At 52.1% G+C, this 19,959-nt stretch overlaps 1 protein-coding gene across 2 annotated transcripts in view; it reads right to left on the reverse strand.

Annotated features, from left to right (window-relative positions):
• Positions 1-223: 223 nt before the first annotated feature.
• Positions 224-19,959, reverse strand: part of CCDC88C (coiled-coil domain containing 88C) — a 129,530-nt gene continuing 109,794 nt past the window's right edge. For both annotated transcript variants that reach the window (XM_047861614.1, XM_047861615.1), the window contains 7 exons: positions 19,459-19,548; positions 17,903-18,141; positions 12,897-13,085; positions 10,187-10,252; positions 7,206-7,274; positions 6,071-6,360; positions 224-2,530 (listed from right to left, as the gene is read on the reverse strand). In XM_047861614.1, the coding sequence (XP_047717570.1) occupies positions 1,508-2,530; positions 6,071-6,360; positions 7,206-7,274; positions 10,187-10,252; positions 12,897-13,085; positions 17,903-18,141; positions 19,459-19,548 (1,966 nt within the window). In that variant the 3' untranslated portion in view covers positions 224-1,507. The remainder of the gene's footprint in view (positions 2,531-6,070; positions 6,361-7,205; positions 7,275-10,186; positions 10,253-12,896; positions 13,086-17,902; positions 18,142-19,458; positions 19,549-19,959) is intronic.

The following is a 19,959-nucleotide window of genomic DNA, read 5'->3' on the forward strand; positions in this document are numbered from 1 at the left end:
TCACTCGCCCTCTCTCTCAAAATAAACTCTAGGAAAAAAAAAAATACAAGTCTGGGAAAAAGCTGTATAGTAAGCACGAAAAACTTGTTCTCTGACCTGTTGGCAAAGAGTAGATTCCAGAGGCCGAGAAGGCTCTTGGAGGTGAAGCAGGGAGCCCCGGGAGCCCCCGACAGCCTGTCCCATAATGCCAAGGCTGTCCAGTGAGAAAACCAGGACTCCGTTCTCTGCCATCTCATTTTATTACAATCCTGTCCGTGTGTTCCAGAATGAATGGCTATTCAATACACAACCGAAAGCGCTCCTAAAACTGACCTTGTTAACAATCCCATTTTTCCCTCGGATTAAATCAAAAGAAAAAAAATAAATCTTAAAAAAAAAAAATCACCAAGTTTAGTATATCCCAGAAAGAGCACCTTTACTAAACAGAAAACAAAACGTGTCAGGAATCTGACCAAATACACAAAAGCAGCAGGTTAAGATTCCTGATCGAAAAGAAGGACTCCCAGTGGAACATAAATAGATTCCCCCTCAAAGGACATATATCTCACAGGGGCGTGTACATACATATGTAATATATTAAAAGAAATTTGGTTTCTACCACAAGAAGTTATTCAGAAATAATAAATCAATATCTCATCTGAGACTGGGGAAGTGGAGAGGCTGTACCCCACTCTTGCATACACCTCCCCTCTGTACACTATGTGCACTTGCTGGTCGGGGCTGGGGCAGGGCCCTCTCTCTGCCCCCAGCCCCCCAGCCCCAGCAGATCCAGTGTTTACTGTAGAGAAGTGAGTCAGGGAAGACAGGTCTCCCCGTGGCCCCCGAGCCCACCATGCAGAACCCAGGAGCTGGCTGCAGGGGGACGGGGGGGGGGGGGGGGGGCAAAGCCCGAGGCCACTTGCCACCTGCCTAGAAGGTCACCTTAGCCCTGGGGCAGAAGGGGATTGCTTGGGACACCAGGAATGGCATGGCAACACCCTTGATTTTCAGCAGCAAGCCTAATTCTGGGGTCCCCCCACCAAGGTCCTCAAGATCTTTGTAGTTTGGCCAGTCTGGACTTCTCCTAGGATCAAACGGCTTTGGGGAGAGGGAATGGAGTTTCCAGAGCCGCGGGGCGGGGGCTTGGCCACGTGAAAGTGTATCTGCACGCACGCACATACACACGCCCGTGCCTTAAGAGAGGTTGACGAGTTGCAAATGAGTGTTCTACCGGGACGTGCTCAAATAGTGTCTGCTTCAATGGTTCTGTCACTGCATTCTGAGTGTCCCCGTCAAGTGTGGATCTGTCCGAAAACTCTCAGGTGCTGGAAGCTACAGAAGACACACACCTGGGAGTGTAACCCTCGCAGGGCTTGGCACAGTGTTTTCATTAACAGGAGAGATGCACAGGAGCCCCCGTCCTCATTCTAAAGCCCTTTCCTGGCACCACGGGGGCAGAAGCAAAGGCCGTCGCCGCCAGAAGGGGAGTCAGTAGGTTCAGGGTTCAGGGGCCGCCGGTCCGGACGAGTCACACGCAGCCGTACTCGTACCACACCGTCTGCTGGTCCCCGCCAGGCTCGGGGGACGCCGGCGTGCTCTTCAAGCTGCTTCCGCGGCTGAAGTCCTCAGGGGCCCGGCTGGCGTGCAGAGCCAAGTCGGGAGACCTACCCGGACTCTTGGCAGGGAGGCCCTCGCCGTGGCCTTGCCTCGGGACCCCGTCTCCCTCTGAGAGGCCGAGCGCCCCCCGGACAGGGGCGATGGTTGCCGCCTCCCCCGAGTGGGGGGGCGTCTGGGGTTTGGTCCTGGTAGCCGGGGCTGCAGCCGACGGAAAGTGCTGGGGCTGGGAGCTGCTGCCACAGGCACCGCCACCTCCGGAGGCGATGGCCGGGGCCGTGGCAGACTGCTGCAGGGGGACCAGCCTCTCCTCCTTTGGGGGAGCCAGTGAGAAGCGCCTCACGTCCGGGGGCCGGCTGCGGGGGGCTGGGCCTTGACCGGAGCCGCCGCAGGTCTTTCCCGCAAGCGGGGTCCGCTCCCGGGCCAGGCTGTGGGAGGTGGGGGGCGTGGGGCTCTGCAGGACGTGACTGCCTGTTTCTCTGCCCCCTGAGGTGGTGTCAGGACCCCCCAGCTTCTGAGGGGCCTCCTGTTTGCAAGCCTCTGGCCCACTGGCCCGGAGAAGGTCGGCCGAGGCCAGGCTAAAGGCACGGCTCAGGGATGCACTCCGGCCGGCCGGTGTGTGGGACGTCGGGGGCATCGTGGCCTGCCGGGGTCTGCCCAGTGACAGGCTCTGGGGGGGCTGGGCCTGCCTCGGGGGGGCACTGGGCGGGGCCTCGGCCTCGGCAGGTCTGGAGTTTGGCTTCACGTACTGTCCAGGCTTCAGCAACTTCCCTTCAGGGGTGTTGACAGGCATCTTGATGGTAGGGGCCACGAAGCTGGTGGGCATCTTGGTCCCTTCTCTCCTGGCAGGTGGCCCCGGCTGGCTTCCAATGGCCGGGAGACCGCTGGCCTTTCTGAAGAAGTCGCTTAGCAGGTCATCCGGGCAGCTGGGAGTGTCCTATGGGGAAGAGAGGAGGAGTGAGAAGTGGGCCAAGGCCCCGACAGGTGCTCCGACGGCCCTCCCCACCCCAGGACGTCCCCTGGGCAGCACAGGTGGCCAGGACTGAGGCTTCCTGCCCCCGCTAGGCTCTTTGAGGCAGAGCATCGCCCGTGCCCCACACACACTAGTCAAGACGGGGAGGGGGCGATACACAGAACACCAGGGAGAGAACCCCAGATGCCACTCCGGCAGCCCCCTAACTTCACAAAAAGAAAAGACCTCCAGACATGGGAAGGACTTCCCGCAAAGCTCATCCAGTCTCTGGAAAAGGTCAGGGCTGAAAGCCCGACCACAGCCAACTGTTCCAATCTGTTCTCGCTTTCCTACCGTGCAGGGCCGAGGGAAGCTGACCGGCAGGGCCGCACTTTTCTTTTCCCGGTCAGCCCACTGTGCTCAGACACATTGCAAGGGCTCTGTGTGTGGAGCCACAGAGGAAGGGGAACAAGACCAGCTCCTGCAAAGCCAGAACCCTCACTGCCACTCAGACCACTCTCCACATAAGAGGCAGGCACAGCGGGGGTGGGTGGGAGCCAGAACGGCAGGCTGCCTGGTAGGACAGGGTGGCGGGAATGGGGGACATGTGACGACCCAGCCCGCCAGACTGCTCCGCTCAAGCCACCGCTCCCTGGCTGGGCTTCCCCGGGCCAGGGAACTGGTGCCCTCTTGCCACCACTGTGTAGGCAAACAGAGCCACCAGAGGCCCAGGTCTATTATGCCGCTCAGTAACTTCAGCCTCCTGTCGGCACCTCATGGCCTGGACGAGCCAAGTGGAGGTTCCTCCTCGGGCTGATGGACACTGCAAAACCAGGCAAAGAAGTGCATTCACATGGCAGGTGGGAGTCAGGCACTGAGGGCTGAGGCAGTCCGACCCTAGCCTGCTGTGAGCTGTTGGGGGGGGGTGGGAGGGGCCAGTCTGCAGGACGGGGCAGCAGCTCAGAAGCCATCTGTACCTGCCAACAAACTGCTGGCCCACGGAAACATCTGGATGCTCAACTTGACAGAGGCAAAACCTACTGTTTTATGCTAGTTTGGAGCCACAGATCTCGGTTGAGCACGCGCTAAGATCTTCAGTCATTAGCAGGGACAGGAACCATTTATCGAGTGCTTCCTGAGTGCCAGACACTGTGCTAGGAACCACAGGTTAATCACCAAGAAAACCCAAACCTCCCTGAACTCTTGAAGCAACGCTGCGAGGCTGTTTAAGGCTGGATTAAAACAATCTTGGGTAGGGAAGGAAGTTGAAGCCCCAGGGGTCTAACAGGTCCCACACCCGGAGAGCACAGACCAGGATTAACACCTACTGCTGGCTGACCCCAGCTGCTGCCTACACATGGTTAATCCTGTGATGCGCACCTGCATGGGGCCACCCTCTCTGGCCACCCAGGGAGCCCATTTTGAGACACTCCCTTGCCAGCATCAGGGAGGTGCAAGCACGGACGGGCACACTGTGACTTCTCCGGACTGGTCGGGGGAGGGTGGGAGAGGTCAGGTGCACCCTAGGCAGGCAGAGAGGTGAGGGTGGCTCTCCAGGGCCAAACATCGGCTTCCAACACGGACTTCGCAGTAAGATAATTTTGGGGTTGTTTAGGCTGAAAAGGGACAGGTGATGATATGGAGCGTGAGGAACAGGGACTACCAGGGACAGGTCTGAACTGAGGGGGGAGCGGCCCTGCCCCTTGAACAGGACCCACCCCCGAAATCTACAAAAGGAAAGGAAACTCACTGCGGTAGGTATATAGTCGGAAAGGGTCGAGAAGAAAGTCTTCCAATTTGCAGGCACCCCTGCTTTCTGGACCATTCTCACTTATTCCACCGGATAAATGGAATCCGGCTCCTCAGCGTGTGATGCCTGGACACACGCTGACAGCAAGAGCATCCTCTGGGAATCCAGTAAACACGCAAATTCTCAGGGACCCCCACCTCAGACCCACGGAGTCAGAAGCTCCAGGGTGCAGCCTGTGTCCTGGCGAGGCCGCCAGGAGAGTCTGGGAACCACTTGGCAGACCATAAGCTTCCTGAAAGCAGCAGGGCTTCTGTGTGGTTTCTCCAAGTCCTAGTGCACAGAGCCAGTGGTTGCCGGACAGAAACGTAAATGAAGGGACGGCAGGGGCCATGTTTTCTATTTCCTTCCAGTGCCAACCACAAGACTCGGCACCTAGCAAATCTATGAGAAAAGCTTGCCAATTAATGGTTTGCTCTGATTTTCGAGAGCAGGCACTATGCACACTGTGTAACATGTAGTAGGTGCTCAGTAAGTATCTGCTGAACTAATACTTAGTGTTTCCACCATGGCCTATAAGGTGGGTCATAGAGTTTACCATGTGGCTAAAGAAAGTTCCACTGTTAAGGGGAATGAGACAGAATCATGGAAGCATTAAAAATCCTTACAAGATCTCAGGGCACCTGGGTGGCTCAGTCAGCTGAGAATCTGACTTGATTTCGGCTCAGGTCATGATCTCAGGGTCATGAGATCGAGCCCTGCATTGGGCTCCATGCTGGGTGTGGAGCCTGCTTGATTCTTTCTCCCCCTCCTTCTGCCCCCAACCCACTCATGCATGCACTCATGCATGCTCAAAAAACACAAAAACCCTTACAAGATCTCATTTGCAAGAATGTATACTTCATCTGTTCAGTAACCCAACTGCTTACTTGACTGAAGTCAGGCAGAGCGTGTAAAAGGCACACGTGTAGCTTCAGGAAAGTTAAACAGAGACACTGGCAAATGACAGAGGAGGGCACCCCAACGCCAGTGATGTCTGGGGGTCAGAGCTGCAGGATGCAGGCCAGCAAACTACAGCTGGAGATCAATCTCGGTTGGCCACATGTTCTTGTATGGCTTAAGAGCTAAGGAGAGTTTTTACATTTTTAAAATGATTTTTAAAAATTTTTAAAAAGAAAAGCCTTACGTGACACGTGAAAATTAAATGAAATTCAAATGTCAATACCCGTAAGTTTTGTTGGAAGACAGCCATGTCCATTCACTGACAGAAGATCTAAGGCTGTGTCCTTATGAAAATGGCAGAGCTGAGAGGCTGTGATAGAGACTGCATGGCCCAGAATGCCTAAGATATCTACCATCGAGCCCTTTACAGAAACAATTTGCCAACCTCTGCTGGTGGAGGCTCGGGGGAAGTGGGTATTCGGGGCTCTGCCACAAAAGCTGCTGAGACCCTAGCCCCACCAAGTTGGGTGCCGGCCATATCCCGAGAGCAGCTCCCAGTGGTGGGCACATCCCATCCCTACCCTCTATGCTGGCAGCAAATTCCTGCCTGCTCACTTCACAATGGAGAAAACAGGCTCCGAGGTCTGGGGCCGGCTGCCAGTGCCCAGTGGCTTGCTGACCAGTGGGTTCCCTCCCCCATCCAAGCCAGCTCTCCACCCAGGCCACACCATGCCTGGCCCGGCCCGTCCTTTCTGGGACTCTGCTGCCAGGGTCTCGGCCCCCAGTGCCCATGTGGGGAAGACAGGCACTCTGTGTCCAAGCCCCGGGCCACTCACAGGGGTGGGGGAGCGCCGGTTGCTCTCCTCCAGAAACTCCTCCAGGGTAACCATCTCACTGCTCGGCGAGGCAGAGCTGGGTCGTCCCCCAGCGTGAGGCTGGCCCGCGCCCCTCTTCTGGATGCCCTCCTGGGGGAGAGGCCCGTTCCGGGGCGGGGGGCACTCATGGCGGCTGAGGGCGGCGCGTCCCGTGGTGCTGGCGTCCCGTGGCAGAGTGGCCGTGTCCCGGCTGGGGATCAGGTCTTCACTGCTGAAGCTCTCGGACCTTCTGTGGAGCTGGTCAGAGGAACCTGGGAGTGGGGGCGGGGCGGTACAGAGGGACACGCGTGAGTCTCCCTCGCCGTCTCCTCTGCCTCCGGCGGGCTCTGTGCTGCCTCGCAGTCACCGAAAACAGAGAGAGCCCTGCCAGGGCACCCAGGCCACACTTCTCCCAGCTGCAATTTGGATGTTAAGGACGTTTTGGAGAGCTTCAGAATTTCACTCTGGCATTTAAAAACAAAACTCCTTGAGATAAAAGTGGAAAGCTTCTGGTAACGTTTAAGCTATTATTTAATATTAGTAGCCTGAAGGCACCACACTCAGTAGGTCTCATCCATCCATGTATTAAAGAATTAATCAGCACCTGTTCCACGCTAGGGGTCTTCCGGGGGCTGATCACGTGCATGCGAAGGGAAAAAAGTTATCTGTGCAAAGTTTCCAGGCTTGGGACAAGACACATATTCTTTCCAAATGCTCAGAAATGTTAAGACAGATGATACTGTGCACTATAAAACGAAGTTAAAAAAGTACAGAAGAATCAAAGTCCTCCCACTATGCTGTCTGGCCACCAGACAGAACTATGGTCAGTACCCTCACGCTACAGATGACGTAGCTCAGATTCAGAGAACGGGGGGCAGGGGGGCAGGCACCCAGGGCTGGTCTATGGGGATGAAGGGATACAAACTCAAATCCGCTCAAACGCCCAGGTGTGTGCCTCAAACAGCACGATGTGGACTCCACCGGCAAATGTCCGATGAGGCAGACAACCTTGTGAAGATGACCACTTTGTTGTAAAAAAAAAAAAAAAAAAAAACACGAGCACAGAACCAAAGCCCCCAATATAACGAAAAGCGTGCGGAAGCCAAGGCTGACCGACCTTTCAGGTTGAGGGGCGAGCTGTCGCTGGATGCATTTCGACTGCTCTCCAAGCTGCCTGGTCGGGACACTGAAAGGAAAGGACACTCCGTGTCAAGGGCCAACGAGCAGGTAAACCCCAGACTGAACCACCTGACCCGAGAAAGGCCGCAGAACAAAGCACATCCACGTCAAAGTCCAGGCAGAGGCCCTGAGGATGGATGGGTGCTGGGGTTCTCTATGTTCCCCCACCGGGAGCGCCAGCAACTTGCGTGTGAGGCATGGCATCCAGCAAGTGACCCAGAAACGACAGGTAGCGTTTTTATTAGGTCTAGGGCTAGGACTTGAGACAATTTTGTTAACAACACGAATCACACACGAATGCTAGTCCAGGAAGGAGACCCAAAGAGAAGGGCTGCTCAGGGGAAGCTAACAAGAGGAGAGCGCCCACGCCTATTATTACATAGAGCCTTCTGGAACACATGTGAGACCTGGTGGGGGTAGAGACAGGAGATGGCAGGGTGCACACGTGTACAAGGGGGTGCGTGCCTGCGCCCAGGGCACCTTCCCTTTGCTGATCCACGGGAGTGAGTGCGGGGACCCTGAGGAGGGGAGGGAGAGTGTGCTTTTGCTTTTCTTGGCTGTTTGTGGCCCTTCAGCTCCTTGCTCCCTCTGCCTCAAATTTCCATCTACCCCCAAGGGAAAAATCAGCCATTCCGGTGACAAGGAACTTGGAGACAGCAGCTCTCCTGGCTGCGTGAGCCTGAGTGTGTGCACAAGGGAGCTCAGGGTGGGGAGCGGGGGGGCAGGCAGGGGGCGAGCCCGACTGCAGGTGGCGGTGGCTTCACCGCTGCAAAGGGCGGGCTGGCCCTCCAAGGCCGGCAGACCCCCGCTCTCCTGGTCCACTCTTCCAGGAGCCCTGCCGGCCTGCCCCACACCACTTTGTTTGTCCTGCCGGACCACGAACCCCTGGGGGACAAGAACTGCCCTTCTGTCATCCCTGCATCCACCTCAGCACGCAGCTGGTGTCGAGCCGAAGGGCACGGAGAACCGAAGATGCGCAGAGGTGCTCTGTTCACCGCGCCCCTGGGGAGAGTTTGCTCTTGCTTTACTGGGTCTATAGGGCGTCCAGTTCCCAAGTGCTGGTGCGCTCTGCAAATAGCAGGCATCTGGAAAACTCTTACTAGCAAACAGGGTTTGGGGAGGAGCCAAAAAATCCGCAGTTTTCACCAACAGTGTAAAAGCAGAGTCCCCTCTTTCAGAAGGAAAAATTAAAGAAAATGCACGTCTTTAAAAAGGAATTAAGTTTTGGGGCACCTGCGTGCCCAGTCAGTTGAGCAGCCGACTTCAGCTCAGGTCATAATCTCACAGTTTGTGAGTTCGAATCCCGGGTCGGGCTCTGTGCTGACAACTGTGAGCCTAGAGCGTGCTTCAGATTCTGTGTCCCCACCGCCCCCCACCCCCTGCCCCTTCCACACTCACACTTTGCCTCTGCCCCCAAAAAAATAAACATTAAAAAAATTTATAAAGGAATTAAGTTTCATTCAAAGAAAACTGTGACACAAATCAACAGGACCCCAAAGCACTTTTGTTTATTCAACCACAGCATTGAAAACTGCTTTTCCTTCCTTCTCCCCTGATAAGAAAAGCTCAAGGAATCAGAGTGCTTAGGAAGAAAACCCCTCGGTTGGTCAGCCGCTGGAGCACCAATCTGGCTCCTCAGTGCCCCTAACAAAGCACCGCGGCCAGTATGTCCAGGTGTGGCACACCCCCCTCGGTGCAAAGACACAAGGGGCCCGGGGCGCCTGGGTGGCGCAGTCGGTTAAGCGTCCGACTTCAGCCAGGTCACGATCTCGCGGTCCGTGAGTTCGAGCCCCGCGTCAGGCTCTGGGCTGATGGCTCGGAGCCTGGAGCCTGGAGCCTGGAGCCTGTTTCCGATTCTGTGTCTCCCTCTCTCTCTGCCCCTCCCCCGTTCATGCTCTGTCTCTCTCTGTCCCAAAAATAAATAAACGTTGAAAAAAAAAAAAAAAAGACACAAGGGGCCTTCGTGTCAGACTGTTGTGCCACAGAGCATGTCCTTCCACTCGTACAGAGCGCCAGCGTCTGTATCTGTATGAACGTCCGCATCATAAGACACTGAAGACAATGACGGACGGGAGACAACGCTATAGCCCCTACACTTACTGTTGATCACTTCCCAAGTAGCAGAGTTCACGGTGAGCTTTCTGATTTTAAGAATCATTTCCTCACCCTTATAGGATTTTTGTTTTTCAAAACTCACCAAAACCCAAAGCAGCTTTTAAGTTTTGAGAAAGCTGGTATGATTCACTGTCTCCCTTCTGCAGAACCTTACAATGTCTCTACATCAAATGGCCAAGGGCTTCATCAATTCCTAAGACTAGTACAACTTGGAGCTACTGTGGACAACTGAACTCCAGGTGAGGACAGTGAGGGACCTCCTGGCACTCAGTGCTCCCCGTGTGGGTCACCACAATGCCCTGGCAAACGTGAGGGGGACCCCAAAGCAAGGGCAGTTGGAGCCTGTAGACGCGGGATACTTTAGAAATGGTGACTTCCGGGGCGCCTGGGTGGCTCAGTCAGTTAAGCCTCCAATTTCAGCTCAGGTCATGATCTCGCGGCTCATGAGTTTGAGCCCCATGTCAGGCTCTGTGCTGATAGCTCAGGGCATGGAGCCTGCTTCGGGTTCTGTGTCTCCTCTCTCTCTGCCCCTCCCCCACTTGTGCAGTCTCAAAAACAAACATTTAAAAAAAAAAAAAGAAGTGGTGACTTCCCTGTCCCTGGAGGTTATGTAAGCAGAAGCCACATGCTCAGGACCCTGGGGAGGGCAGGAAGGAGCCTGGAGGAACTGCGGCCCCTCTCCATCCTCACGTCTACCCATTTTGTATGTCAGACGTCCACACAGGACTGAGGTTGAAGGAAAAGTACTGCAGATGAAAATGAGTCTGAAACCCCAGGCACAAGGACAGGACGCTGAGCACTCACCGTACTGCCTGTGGTTGAACTCCAGCTCCAGGGACGGGTCACAGAGGCTGTCATCTGAATTATAGCCTATGGTGACAGTAAGGTCATCAGTTATTAACACAGGAGTTTCTGGAACACTTTGAAAAACTACAGACTCTTAATTTAGGAAAAAGTATACTTTTATTTGCCCTTTGACCCAGCAATCCCACTTCAAGGAATCAGCTCTGGAGAAGGGTTGGCTGAAAAGACTGTGTGATATGTGGCCATTTAATACCAATTAAAGTAAGAAAGATCTCCATGATGTATGCCTAGGTGGAAAAAAAAAATCAAGGTGCCATTTATTTTTGCAGAAAGAAGCACCAGGAATTTCAACGAGTACCGAAGGAAAAAGGGTATCCAGAGAGTGGTTTTGGAATAGAGTTCAGGGGACGGGGGCAGAGAGGGGACCTCGAACACTGAGAATACCTCCTCACATTATTCAGGTTTTTGAATCTATATTATGTATTTTAAAAACAAGGTTAATTTATGAAGAAGTCTAAAATTGAAAACAGAACAAACCTCACTGCATGCAATTGTTAACAATCACACAGAGAGAAACATTGATCTGTTTACATTTTGAATGTAAAACTCTACGTGTGCATCCTTAGTGAGATGGAACTTAGAGAGTAAAAAAACTATAAAGAAAATACTGCTTAGTGGATTTACTTTAATAACACTGGCATAACTTTTTAAACCATTTACCACATATTTGGGGGGAAAAAGATAAGTCAATGTTTTAGGAGACCAGATTTCCATGTAAGAAAAGGACACACAGATATGAAATCAAAGAAGGAAAAATCCCTGTAATGTTACATTTGAATCGGAAGTATTGACACAAACTTATAACGTGTCCCATCTTTCTCTACTCAAAGGGCCAGAAGCAATGGCAACTCTGTAGCGCCCAGATCTTGATTATTAAGTTCTGCTCTAGGGGCGTCTGAGTACATCGGTCGGTTGTCCAATTCTTGATTTTAGCTCAGGTCATTGTCTCACAGTCTTGAGACTGAGCCATGCTCAGTATGGAGCCTGCTTGGGATTCCTTCTCTCTCCCCCTCTGCCCTTCTCCCTTGGTTACATATACACACACTCTCCCCCCAAAAATAACAAAACAAACCGATAAATTCTGTTCTAAAAGGAATCAGATTTACTTAGAGAAATGGCTGACTCTAAGGGGGGGTTTCCATTTGAAGCTGGCTATTTGCCCAACGGCAGTCAATACTGAGGAGTGTGAGTACACGTTGGCGGGGAAGTGCGTGGCCAGGACTGGGTCTGCAGAGGTGACCCACCTTCCTGCAGGCTCCACAGGTGTAGGAATGGCCAGAGAGGTTTCTAGGCTCTGGTTTAGGACTGGGATCCAGACAGGGCCCGCGAATTAGTCTGAAGGGCTGGACTTGAACCGCACAGGTCGCTGGAAATCCGAGGGGAGATGGAGTCCCAGCTCCTCCCTGAGACCAGGCAGGGCTTCTGTACCCCAGGCCCCGGGAGAACGGGGGGAGACTGCTGACAAGGAGCCTGTCCAGGCTGTCCACCTAGCATGTGACACCATCCCCTTGACCTCCATCAGCATGAGACTACCACTTCCAGTGTCTGGCCAGGAGTAGAGAAGGACCACCTGCTCGCCCTGTGCCCACTCATCTCCCCAGAGGTGTTCATGAGCTGTGAACAAGGTCGTGAAGCTAACCCAGATGCGCCTTAAGGGTGGGGACCCTGTGTGCTTTGCCTGTCAAACCAAGGTTCTGCACAGCCAGGTGGTATGGTGGTGGGATGGTGGTATAACAGTAATCCTTCCCAGTTCTCTCCAATTTCCAACACCCCACAGGCACCCCTTCCAGCTGTTGCTTCAGATATTTTCATATCTCTAAACTATAAGCAGGATGTCTTTTTCAGTCTTAAGCTTTATCTTCCTGTTTGTATATTTTAGATTTCCAAGTGCTTTTCCCCCCAACTGCTCTCTTTTACAGCATCCTGTTCTTGTTTCATGGGTAAAACCACCTCACTTATCTCGGACTCTATTAACGACAGGCATTTCAAAGCTGTCACCTCTGTGCTGTTTACTCTGTGGCCTCATATTGGTTTTGGTCGCCCTGGCCAGAGGCTCTCTTCAGGTGTCCAGGGATCCCTGAACTTCCCTAGGCCTCACTTGGCAAGATATGACTGAGCTGTTCTGGTGGGAATTTCTCAAGCTTATCAGATGGCTCGAAGAACATTTTAATCTCACGTCCAGAGGTGTGGACACGTATGGCTCCTGGCACCCAAGGAGAAGTTCAGTTTGTAAGCCCCTCCCCAAATCCCCTTGTCCTCAGTTTAGGAGACCCACTCTCTAATCTACTGAGTGGACCTCCAGTTCAGAGACACGCTCGTGTTTCCTCCATAGAGAATAAACCTCCAAACTCCCACCACGGTGGAGTGAGGGCGTTGCCTGCATTTAGCCCAAACTCCAGTTCACCTCCCTTCTGGAGCTACTGGGTGCCACCACTTCCTGAAAAGTGCTGGTGAGAGCGGCTTAGGATTGGGCCTCTGGATGGTGAAGTTGTCTGCCCTGAGTCACACGGCTGGTAGGCAGAATCCATGCCTTTGTGATTTCAAAGCTTGTCTACAGCTTACCTGCTCTGCTTACCACCTCATAGCCTGGGGTCTTTCGGAAGGACCCTGGGCGTTTATCCCTCTTATTCTGGAGGGGCCCACAACTCACCTTTGGTGCGGCCTGGGTGCCGGGAGATGGGGGTGGAGCTGGAAGGGGTTGTAGTGATGGCTGAGGTTGAACAGGTCCGGGAGCTCAGCTCCGAGGGCCAGGGTTTCATGGCCGGGTCGGCGGAGGCATCTGTGCGGTCAAGGCTGCCTCTGTGCGGGGACCCCTGCTTTGGTTTTAGGTCCCCAGGGCCTGGGGCAGAGAAGGACATTGAGAAATGGGGCTGCAAAAGCCCGTGCGAAGGCTGGGCTGCCACATTGAGGTCTAGAAGCAGGGACACCAGGGCACACGGACAAGACAGAAGCTGGGCTGTGGTTTCAACAAGAGGGCGCAGGCTGCAGGCCTATGTCGGGAGGCCCAGAGAGGCCGGCCCTGGCTCTACAGATGGGTCCTACTGCAAGCCCTGAAAAGCTGGGAGAAAACAAAGAACTCAAGACGATCGACACACTGTTGCTACAGGTCCCACATACAAACTACGGGGTACACCTGCTGTATGTAACTCCAATGACTGATCTAAAAAGATCCTCATAACTTCCGCTCAAGATCAGTCAAGGCCTGCAGCCAAGGTTCCAAAGGCCCAGGATGTGCATCCTGTCAACTGGCTTCACTGAGGATTTGAAGATGTTCACTGCCACGCTGACAATGTAAGAATTCTTAATTTCTGTTGAGAGTCACTTTTACCTTGCATCTTGTGCTTTTCTGCAATCGCTGAATTTTCTACCATGAACACATACTCTTATTATAAAACAAAATCTATGTAAAAATATTAAAAAAGAAAAAAAAACCCTAACTCATTCCAACTACCTAACAGTAGGAAAGGAGATGGGCTCTCTAAATGGAAGGTAACACGAGTGCCGTTGGAACTACTAGGAGCAGGAGGACGTCACCGTGTCCCAACCCAGGAACCCCGTGGCTGGGGACCCAGAGCCAGGGCCCTTCCGTGGACCTGACCCCACCGGCCCCTCAGCCACTCGAAGTCTGGGTTCGCTGGGAAGTTTTCAGTGCCCAAATCTTACAACGTGAAACCAAGGCAAAATTTGGATTCTGAAAGATACCCTTGATGAGAAGCAAGATTCAAGTCTGGTGGAATGAGTCGGGACAGGCATCCAACAGGTGCGGTTAAAATGAGCGGAGGGGAGGTGGAGATGAGCAGACAGCACGAATGGCAGAGAGACAGGGCGATTCCAATGGCATGCTGGCGAGACAGAGTCCTGGGGGACCAGGAGCACGGTGGCCCGGGGTCCCCGAGGCGGAGCGTGCGAGACGAAGTCAGTGCCACTTTGACCGACTTCAACAGCTTAGTAGGTATGTATGTAATTTTATGGTTCCCTTGTTTTTATGCTGATACTGGTTTTCCACAGACAGTACTGATAATAATCTTTCCTTTTAAAAATAAATTTAAGTAGCAACGCTGAGTCAGTTCAAGGGAAAACACGGAAGTAATCATACAGGTGATTAAAAAAAAAAAAAATGTGGCAGAACTCAAGAAGACCACACAGGAATGACGGAAGACAGCAAACAGTGCAGTAGCTAAAGGCCTCTATCGACCAGCATCCCCCCGCTCTGGGCGTGACTGGTGTGCTGATGGTCTTTCTGTCCGCTACCATTTTGGCTTCCACGTCCAAGAGGTCAGAGAGCTACCACACAGTCATAAAACTTCATTCTGGGCTGCCCTCTGGCTTGGCAACATCGATCCAATTATACAAAACGCTTGAATGGAGCAGTAAATCCTTCAAAACATAGAGTACATCTAAAAAGGGCCTTGTCAGCAAAAGCCAACAATTCGGTGCTCTGACAAAGGAAAGGGCAGCGGTTTTAAATTTAGCTGCTTAAAATAAGTCTTAAAAAAAAAAAATCTCACTTGACAGAGGCCGTATATTTTAGGAAGCAAAGCGACAACCGACCAGTCCTGCTTTACACACGGGCATGACATAAGCCTGCAGGTGCGAGAGAGGGGAAGGCAGCCCACGGCCACCAGACTTACTTATTAGCACGGACATCCTGGCCCAAGGACCTGTGCACGGATGTCCCGAGGCTCCCCTAAAACTGTGCTGCGCTGGAGAAATGGTCCAGAGGGTGTGACAACTCATCTTCTCTTTTGAAATCAGAATCCACGCTGGCTACTTTAAGTTTGGCTTGAACTGGGGTTGGGAAGGAGGGGTCCACTATGGGTCATCTGGCCTTTAGGTACTTTTTGTTTGTTTGTTTCTTTTTTGGTTTTGTTTGAATTTCAGAAATGAAGGAGGATTACGTGATGAAGACACATGATACAGGAAAAGGATTAGAAATCTCCAATTTCTGAAAAAGGGACAGGCTCATTAGGAGAGGATGGGATGTCAGAGGAAGACCAGAACCGCAGGCGTTTAGACAGAGTTGGGTGGGCCGTTGGAGACTTGTCTTTGTCCTTGCTTTTGCTTCTCAAAAAGGGACTCTTTTTGCGCTGAGTTGCTAAATTGTTATTCCCCGGAATACCCAAGAGAGGAAGAAAAGAAAAAAAAAAAAACAAATAAATCAAATGAGTAACAACAAATGACTCTAAATAAGCTAAATGTAGTCAGGAAATCAGAATCCTGTCCAACCCAGGAAAGACAGAAACAATACCCATGACAAGCCCAGAACCAGGACTCCGTGAATCATTTATGCTCTGAGTCAATTTAATTTCACCGGCATCTTTGTGCCAATGCTTCACTCTGCACGTAAGGAGAACTATATACTGCTCAAGGAGCCAATGGCTGAGACGTATTTCAATTTCAAAGTGTTAAATTATTAAATAAGGATGTTTGTTAATTTAGGACCCGGCTTCTCTCACTCGTCCATTTTAATGACAGGCCCCCTGATGATGTGGCGCTCACTCTACTCCTGTTCCTGTTCAAAGGCTTTGGAAACCCCTAATGGTCTGTTTCTGGCCTGGTGTCATGAACAGTCTACCCTCAAGTATTCACCAGTAACTCTGTATATCTACAATAACCTCTTTTGGCAGTAATGTTTAAAAACAATGAAAATACCACTTTTTGTACCAAACCCCGTCAAGAATTATTTCCCTTTCGATCTCCCGCACAACCTCTACCCCAATCCCACACTTCTTGGCCTTTAGAGTCTTGTCAGAGCAGACACTCAAGTCTTACTTTCTGAACACGTCCTATATTGACACAGCTGATTTAACCAATTTCTCATTTTTCTCATTTAGGATTAAAGCAATATGGGATCCTCGGTTATTTCTTCCTCCACAGCGCCACCTGGTGGCCAGAATAAGGGACCTCAGGTTCTGCCACACTTCAGTTCAGCATCTTCGGGGACCCAAATGGCTTTAACTGCACACAGTGGTCAAGAACTCCAGCTCGCACCCCGACAGACGTGGATCCCAGTTCTACCACTGGTTACACTGGCAAGGATTTAATTTCACCAAGCCTCACTTTCTCATCTCTGAGGAGGGATGATTAATTGTGCCTGCCGGACGTGGTAGTTAGGACTCAAGGAGACAGGTAAAGCATGTAAATTAGCTACAGGGATGCCGAGCCCAGAGGAAGCACCCCACACATGGCTGCCACTATGAATAATTTTCCCTGACCTGCTCGTTCATGGATCAGCTCAACGGTCTGGACCAGCCAAGCACTTTTTTTCCTCTCAAAGTTTTCCTAGCTCATTAGATGGATGGTAGTTCACTAAGTCAATTACAGAAGAATACAAGCAGAGGGGATAAAGGTCAATGGCTTTAAATGGCCAACATGAAACCGGGAGGCAACAGGGCTCCTCTAGAAACCAAGGTTAGGCTTCCTTATCTCTTAGCTGCACGTGAGCCTTTCACCTAATCTGATCTGTAAAGAAGGGGAGGGAGGCAAGCATTTGTCACCAATGTGTGCGCGTGTGCACGTTTTTTCTGCATTCAAAAGTGACACAACAGGACCTCGCAAGGTGAATGTCCCCCCCCCCCCAAAGGCTTGTGCACGTGCCACACTCAAGAGGCAGCTTGTCTCCGCCAGCCGTCAGCAGCCGGGGACACAAAGGTCTCAGGCCTGGTCTTCAGACAGTCCTAGGGTCCTGCATAAACACTTACATTACTAGCAAGGTTTATGGGTATGTAATCTTTAATCACCACTTAAAAGTAAATTTGAAAATAAAACAACGTTTCATGGCCACTGCCGTGTTTGGTTGATTTTAAGACACACATTTCTCCCCATTCCTTCCCATCTCTGAAATCAGGACACAGCTCCGATGGTGTCTGAAAGTCACCACTGGCCAGGGGGTACCACCTCTGATAAAATGGTCACTGTCACTACCAATTTATTTTGCTCCTGTTTTCCGTTTACGTCTGGGCACAGCAACCTAAGTCTTTGGAAGAGCTCTCCAACAAGAGTATAACAAAGTTTCTGAGTGGTAAGGCACTGCCTCTTCTGATTGCCAGTCTTTTTCTTCCCGGGTGGCATATTAAGTAATTATGCAGTGTAGAGCTGATAGAGTCTTAGATGTGATGAAACACAGCATACACAACTAGAACTCCATTTCAGAACCTCTGGCAAACTCCAAATGACAGGCCTAAGTACAAGGGTAAGCTGTGCCCCATGGCTGGTAGGACTCAGGGACTTGACTGAAGATCTAATGTGCACACAGAACACGTTAAACGCACTTGGGATTTCCCTACAGGAACAGCTCACACTAAATCTTTGACATGTACAACCCCAAAACATATACTACCGAGCCTGTCTCTACAGCACCTGCGTAACTATCTCTGTGGGTGTCAGACCCCCGACCCCAGAATACCTGCTGGGCGATGGTTCTCATTCTAAAATAACAAAACTGTCATGGGACGAAGCTGCTGACGTGGATGTGTATTTTCTACCTGGTTGCTAACATACGCGAAGAGACAGATGTGTGCGTATGAGGCACACCCTCTCCATGCCCCTCCGCACATGCGTGCACATCCATGCACCGTCTCTCATTCCACCCTCGAAGCACGGCCCTTCGGAGCATCCCCTCCAGAGCCTGGCTGCAGCCTGGTCGGCCACTCGTACCTTTCCCCACAGGCCCGTTGAGGGGGTCCTGCTCTTCCGCACAGTTGGAGCCAGACGGGGCCGTCTCGGGGTTGTCTGGCTGCAACCGGAGGGGCTGAGAGGCAGATGGCGTCGTCGGGTCTGGGGACTCCAGCTGCCAGGGAGGGCTGTCTGCGGTTGACTTGAGTCGTTCTCTGGAACCCTCTTTCTTTGGTTTGATGAGTTTGACTAAGGCTTTGGCTCCAATCCAGTGGTTTTTCCTAGTTACGAGCAGATTGTTAGAAGGACAAGGCCAACCCGCACTGTCCTTCCAGCAGGTCACAGGGTGGGGGGCCCTGATGGGAGCTGGACTTTCCATAAGCCTGGAAGCCATTGATTTGGGGTTCAGAATGGTGGTGCTCTTCATCACCATAATCATTAGATTTGGGGCCCAGGGATGGTAGAAATGTGTATTGTGGCAGAAATCCACACTAGCCTCTTGGGAAAACAGACTTCAAACACGGCCACTGACTCTTGGTTATCTGTGTGAAACCAAGTGGTGCTGTGCTAACCTCATCTGTGTTCGCTGGCAATTTTTCTGTCAAAATGCCATTCTGGAACAGAGTCATGGACCTCTTCATTTTCTGTTAAAGTTAATAGCGAGTGAGGTGAGTGGACATTCTTCTCCCAGTCCCTGGCACAGAGGAATATGGGAGAGCCGGAGACAGGTAGAGAGAGTAGGCCGTTCAAATTAAAACCAGTGAATTTTAAGAGTAAACGACAGAGTAGCAGCTGAATGGAAATGGGGGCATCCTGATATAACAAAAAAACTGACTCTGAAACTAGATAGCACTGTGTCTACACAAACCACTCGGTCTCCTCATCTGGGCCTCCATTTCTCTGTCAGAGAGAAGGGTGAGAATGAGGTTCTGAAATTCTGTGGTTCACCAGAAGAGCCTTGAGGCTTCATGGTGATTCTGACTTTGAGGCTGGGCTGGGACAGGACACGGGAGGGCTGGCTCAGGGGTCAATCCTGACGGATGATGCCGGCCCTGCTGGGAGACTGAGCGGGCCCCACAGCCAGGGGGCTGCTGCTCCCTGGAGAAAGAAATATGTTTGTGAACCTGCCCTGGGGTTCAGGGAGCCCAGAAGAATTTGTGTGAGGCCCAGGGGTTCCCGTGTTCACCTGCAGGAGGTGCTATACCAGCTTCCTTCTCCGAAACAGGAATGTGATTTGCAATGTCCTGCGAAATCCTGAGACAAAACCTGACATGGCAGTCATTTGTCCCATTTTAATGGCTCCAAAACCACAGACTCTCTGCCCCCTTGAAAGGGCTGTGGCTAAATTAAGCCCACGTCTCATCACAGTCAGCTGGCATCCGCCGTCCCTCACAGGACAAGCCAGAGCACAGGGGGCGGGGCCAAACGTCTAATTCCCCTCTGTCACGGGAGCGGCCTGCACACGGGGCCTCCACAGAGCGGGAGGCATGGGCTCTACAAGCTGGGTGCTGCTCCAGACGGGAGCAGTTTCCACCCCACTCATGAACACGGACATTCTCTGCTCTAGGTCTAAGTCACAGACACCTCCATCAACTCACTTCTTGGGAGCAGGGTCATAGAACTTGTACTGATCCATGATTTTCTCCTCCAGTTTTTCCTTATGTCTCCGTAAGGCATTTAATTTGTCTCTGTGAAGAGAGAGGAAAGGGGGGCTATCAATTCAGTTTTAAATAAAACACGTGAATTTACTTCATCAGCCCAGCCTGGGACCTTTTCTGGGATTTGGACATCATAGTGTCATGACCCTCATGATCACAAAGCTGGGAATGTGCGAATGGAAACGTCTGGCATGAGTCCAGGGAGCCCCGCTACCTTAAGGAGCCATGATAAATCACCTAGGGTCTGGATGCAAGCCGACTCAAGGGAGCAGACTCCTAACCATCTGAAAACCTGCATGTTTCTAGAAGCTCTAAGGACTTGGCGGCCAGGTCTTTCAGGACACTGGGCATTCGGGGGTGGCCACAGCACTTGCACGTTAATAATACCTTTGGTGAAAGGGAAAAGGGGTGCCCTCAGCTAGTCAGCAAAGTCAGACCTCT

This window comes from Prionailurus viverrinus, chromosome B3 (genome assembly GCF_022837055.1).
Source record: "Prionailurus viverrinus isolate Anna chromosome B3, UM_Priviv_1.0, whole genome shotgun sequence".
In the NCBI taxonomy this organism is placed as follows: domain Eukaryota; kingdom Metazoa; phylum Chordata; class Mammalia; order Carnivora; family Felidae; genus Prionailurus; species Prionailurus viverrinus.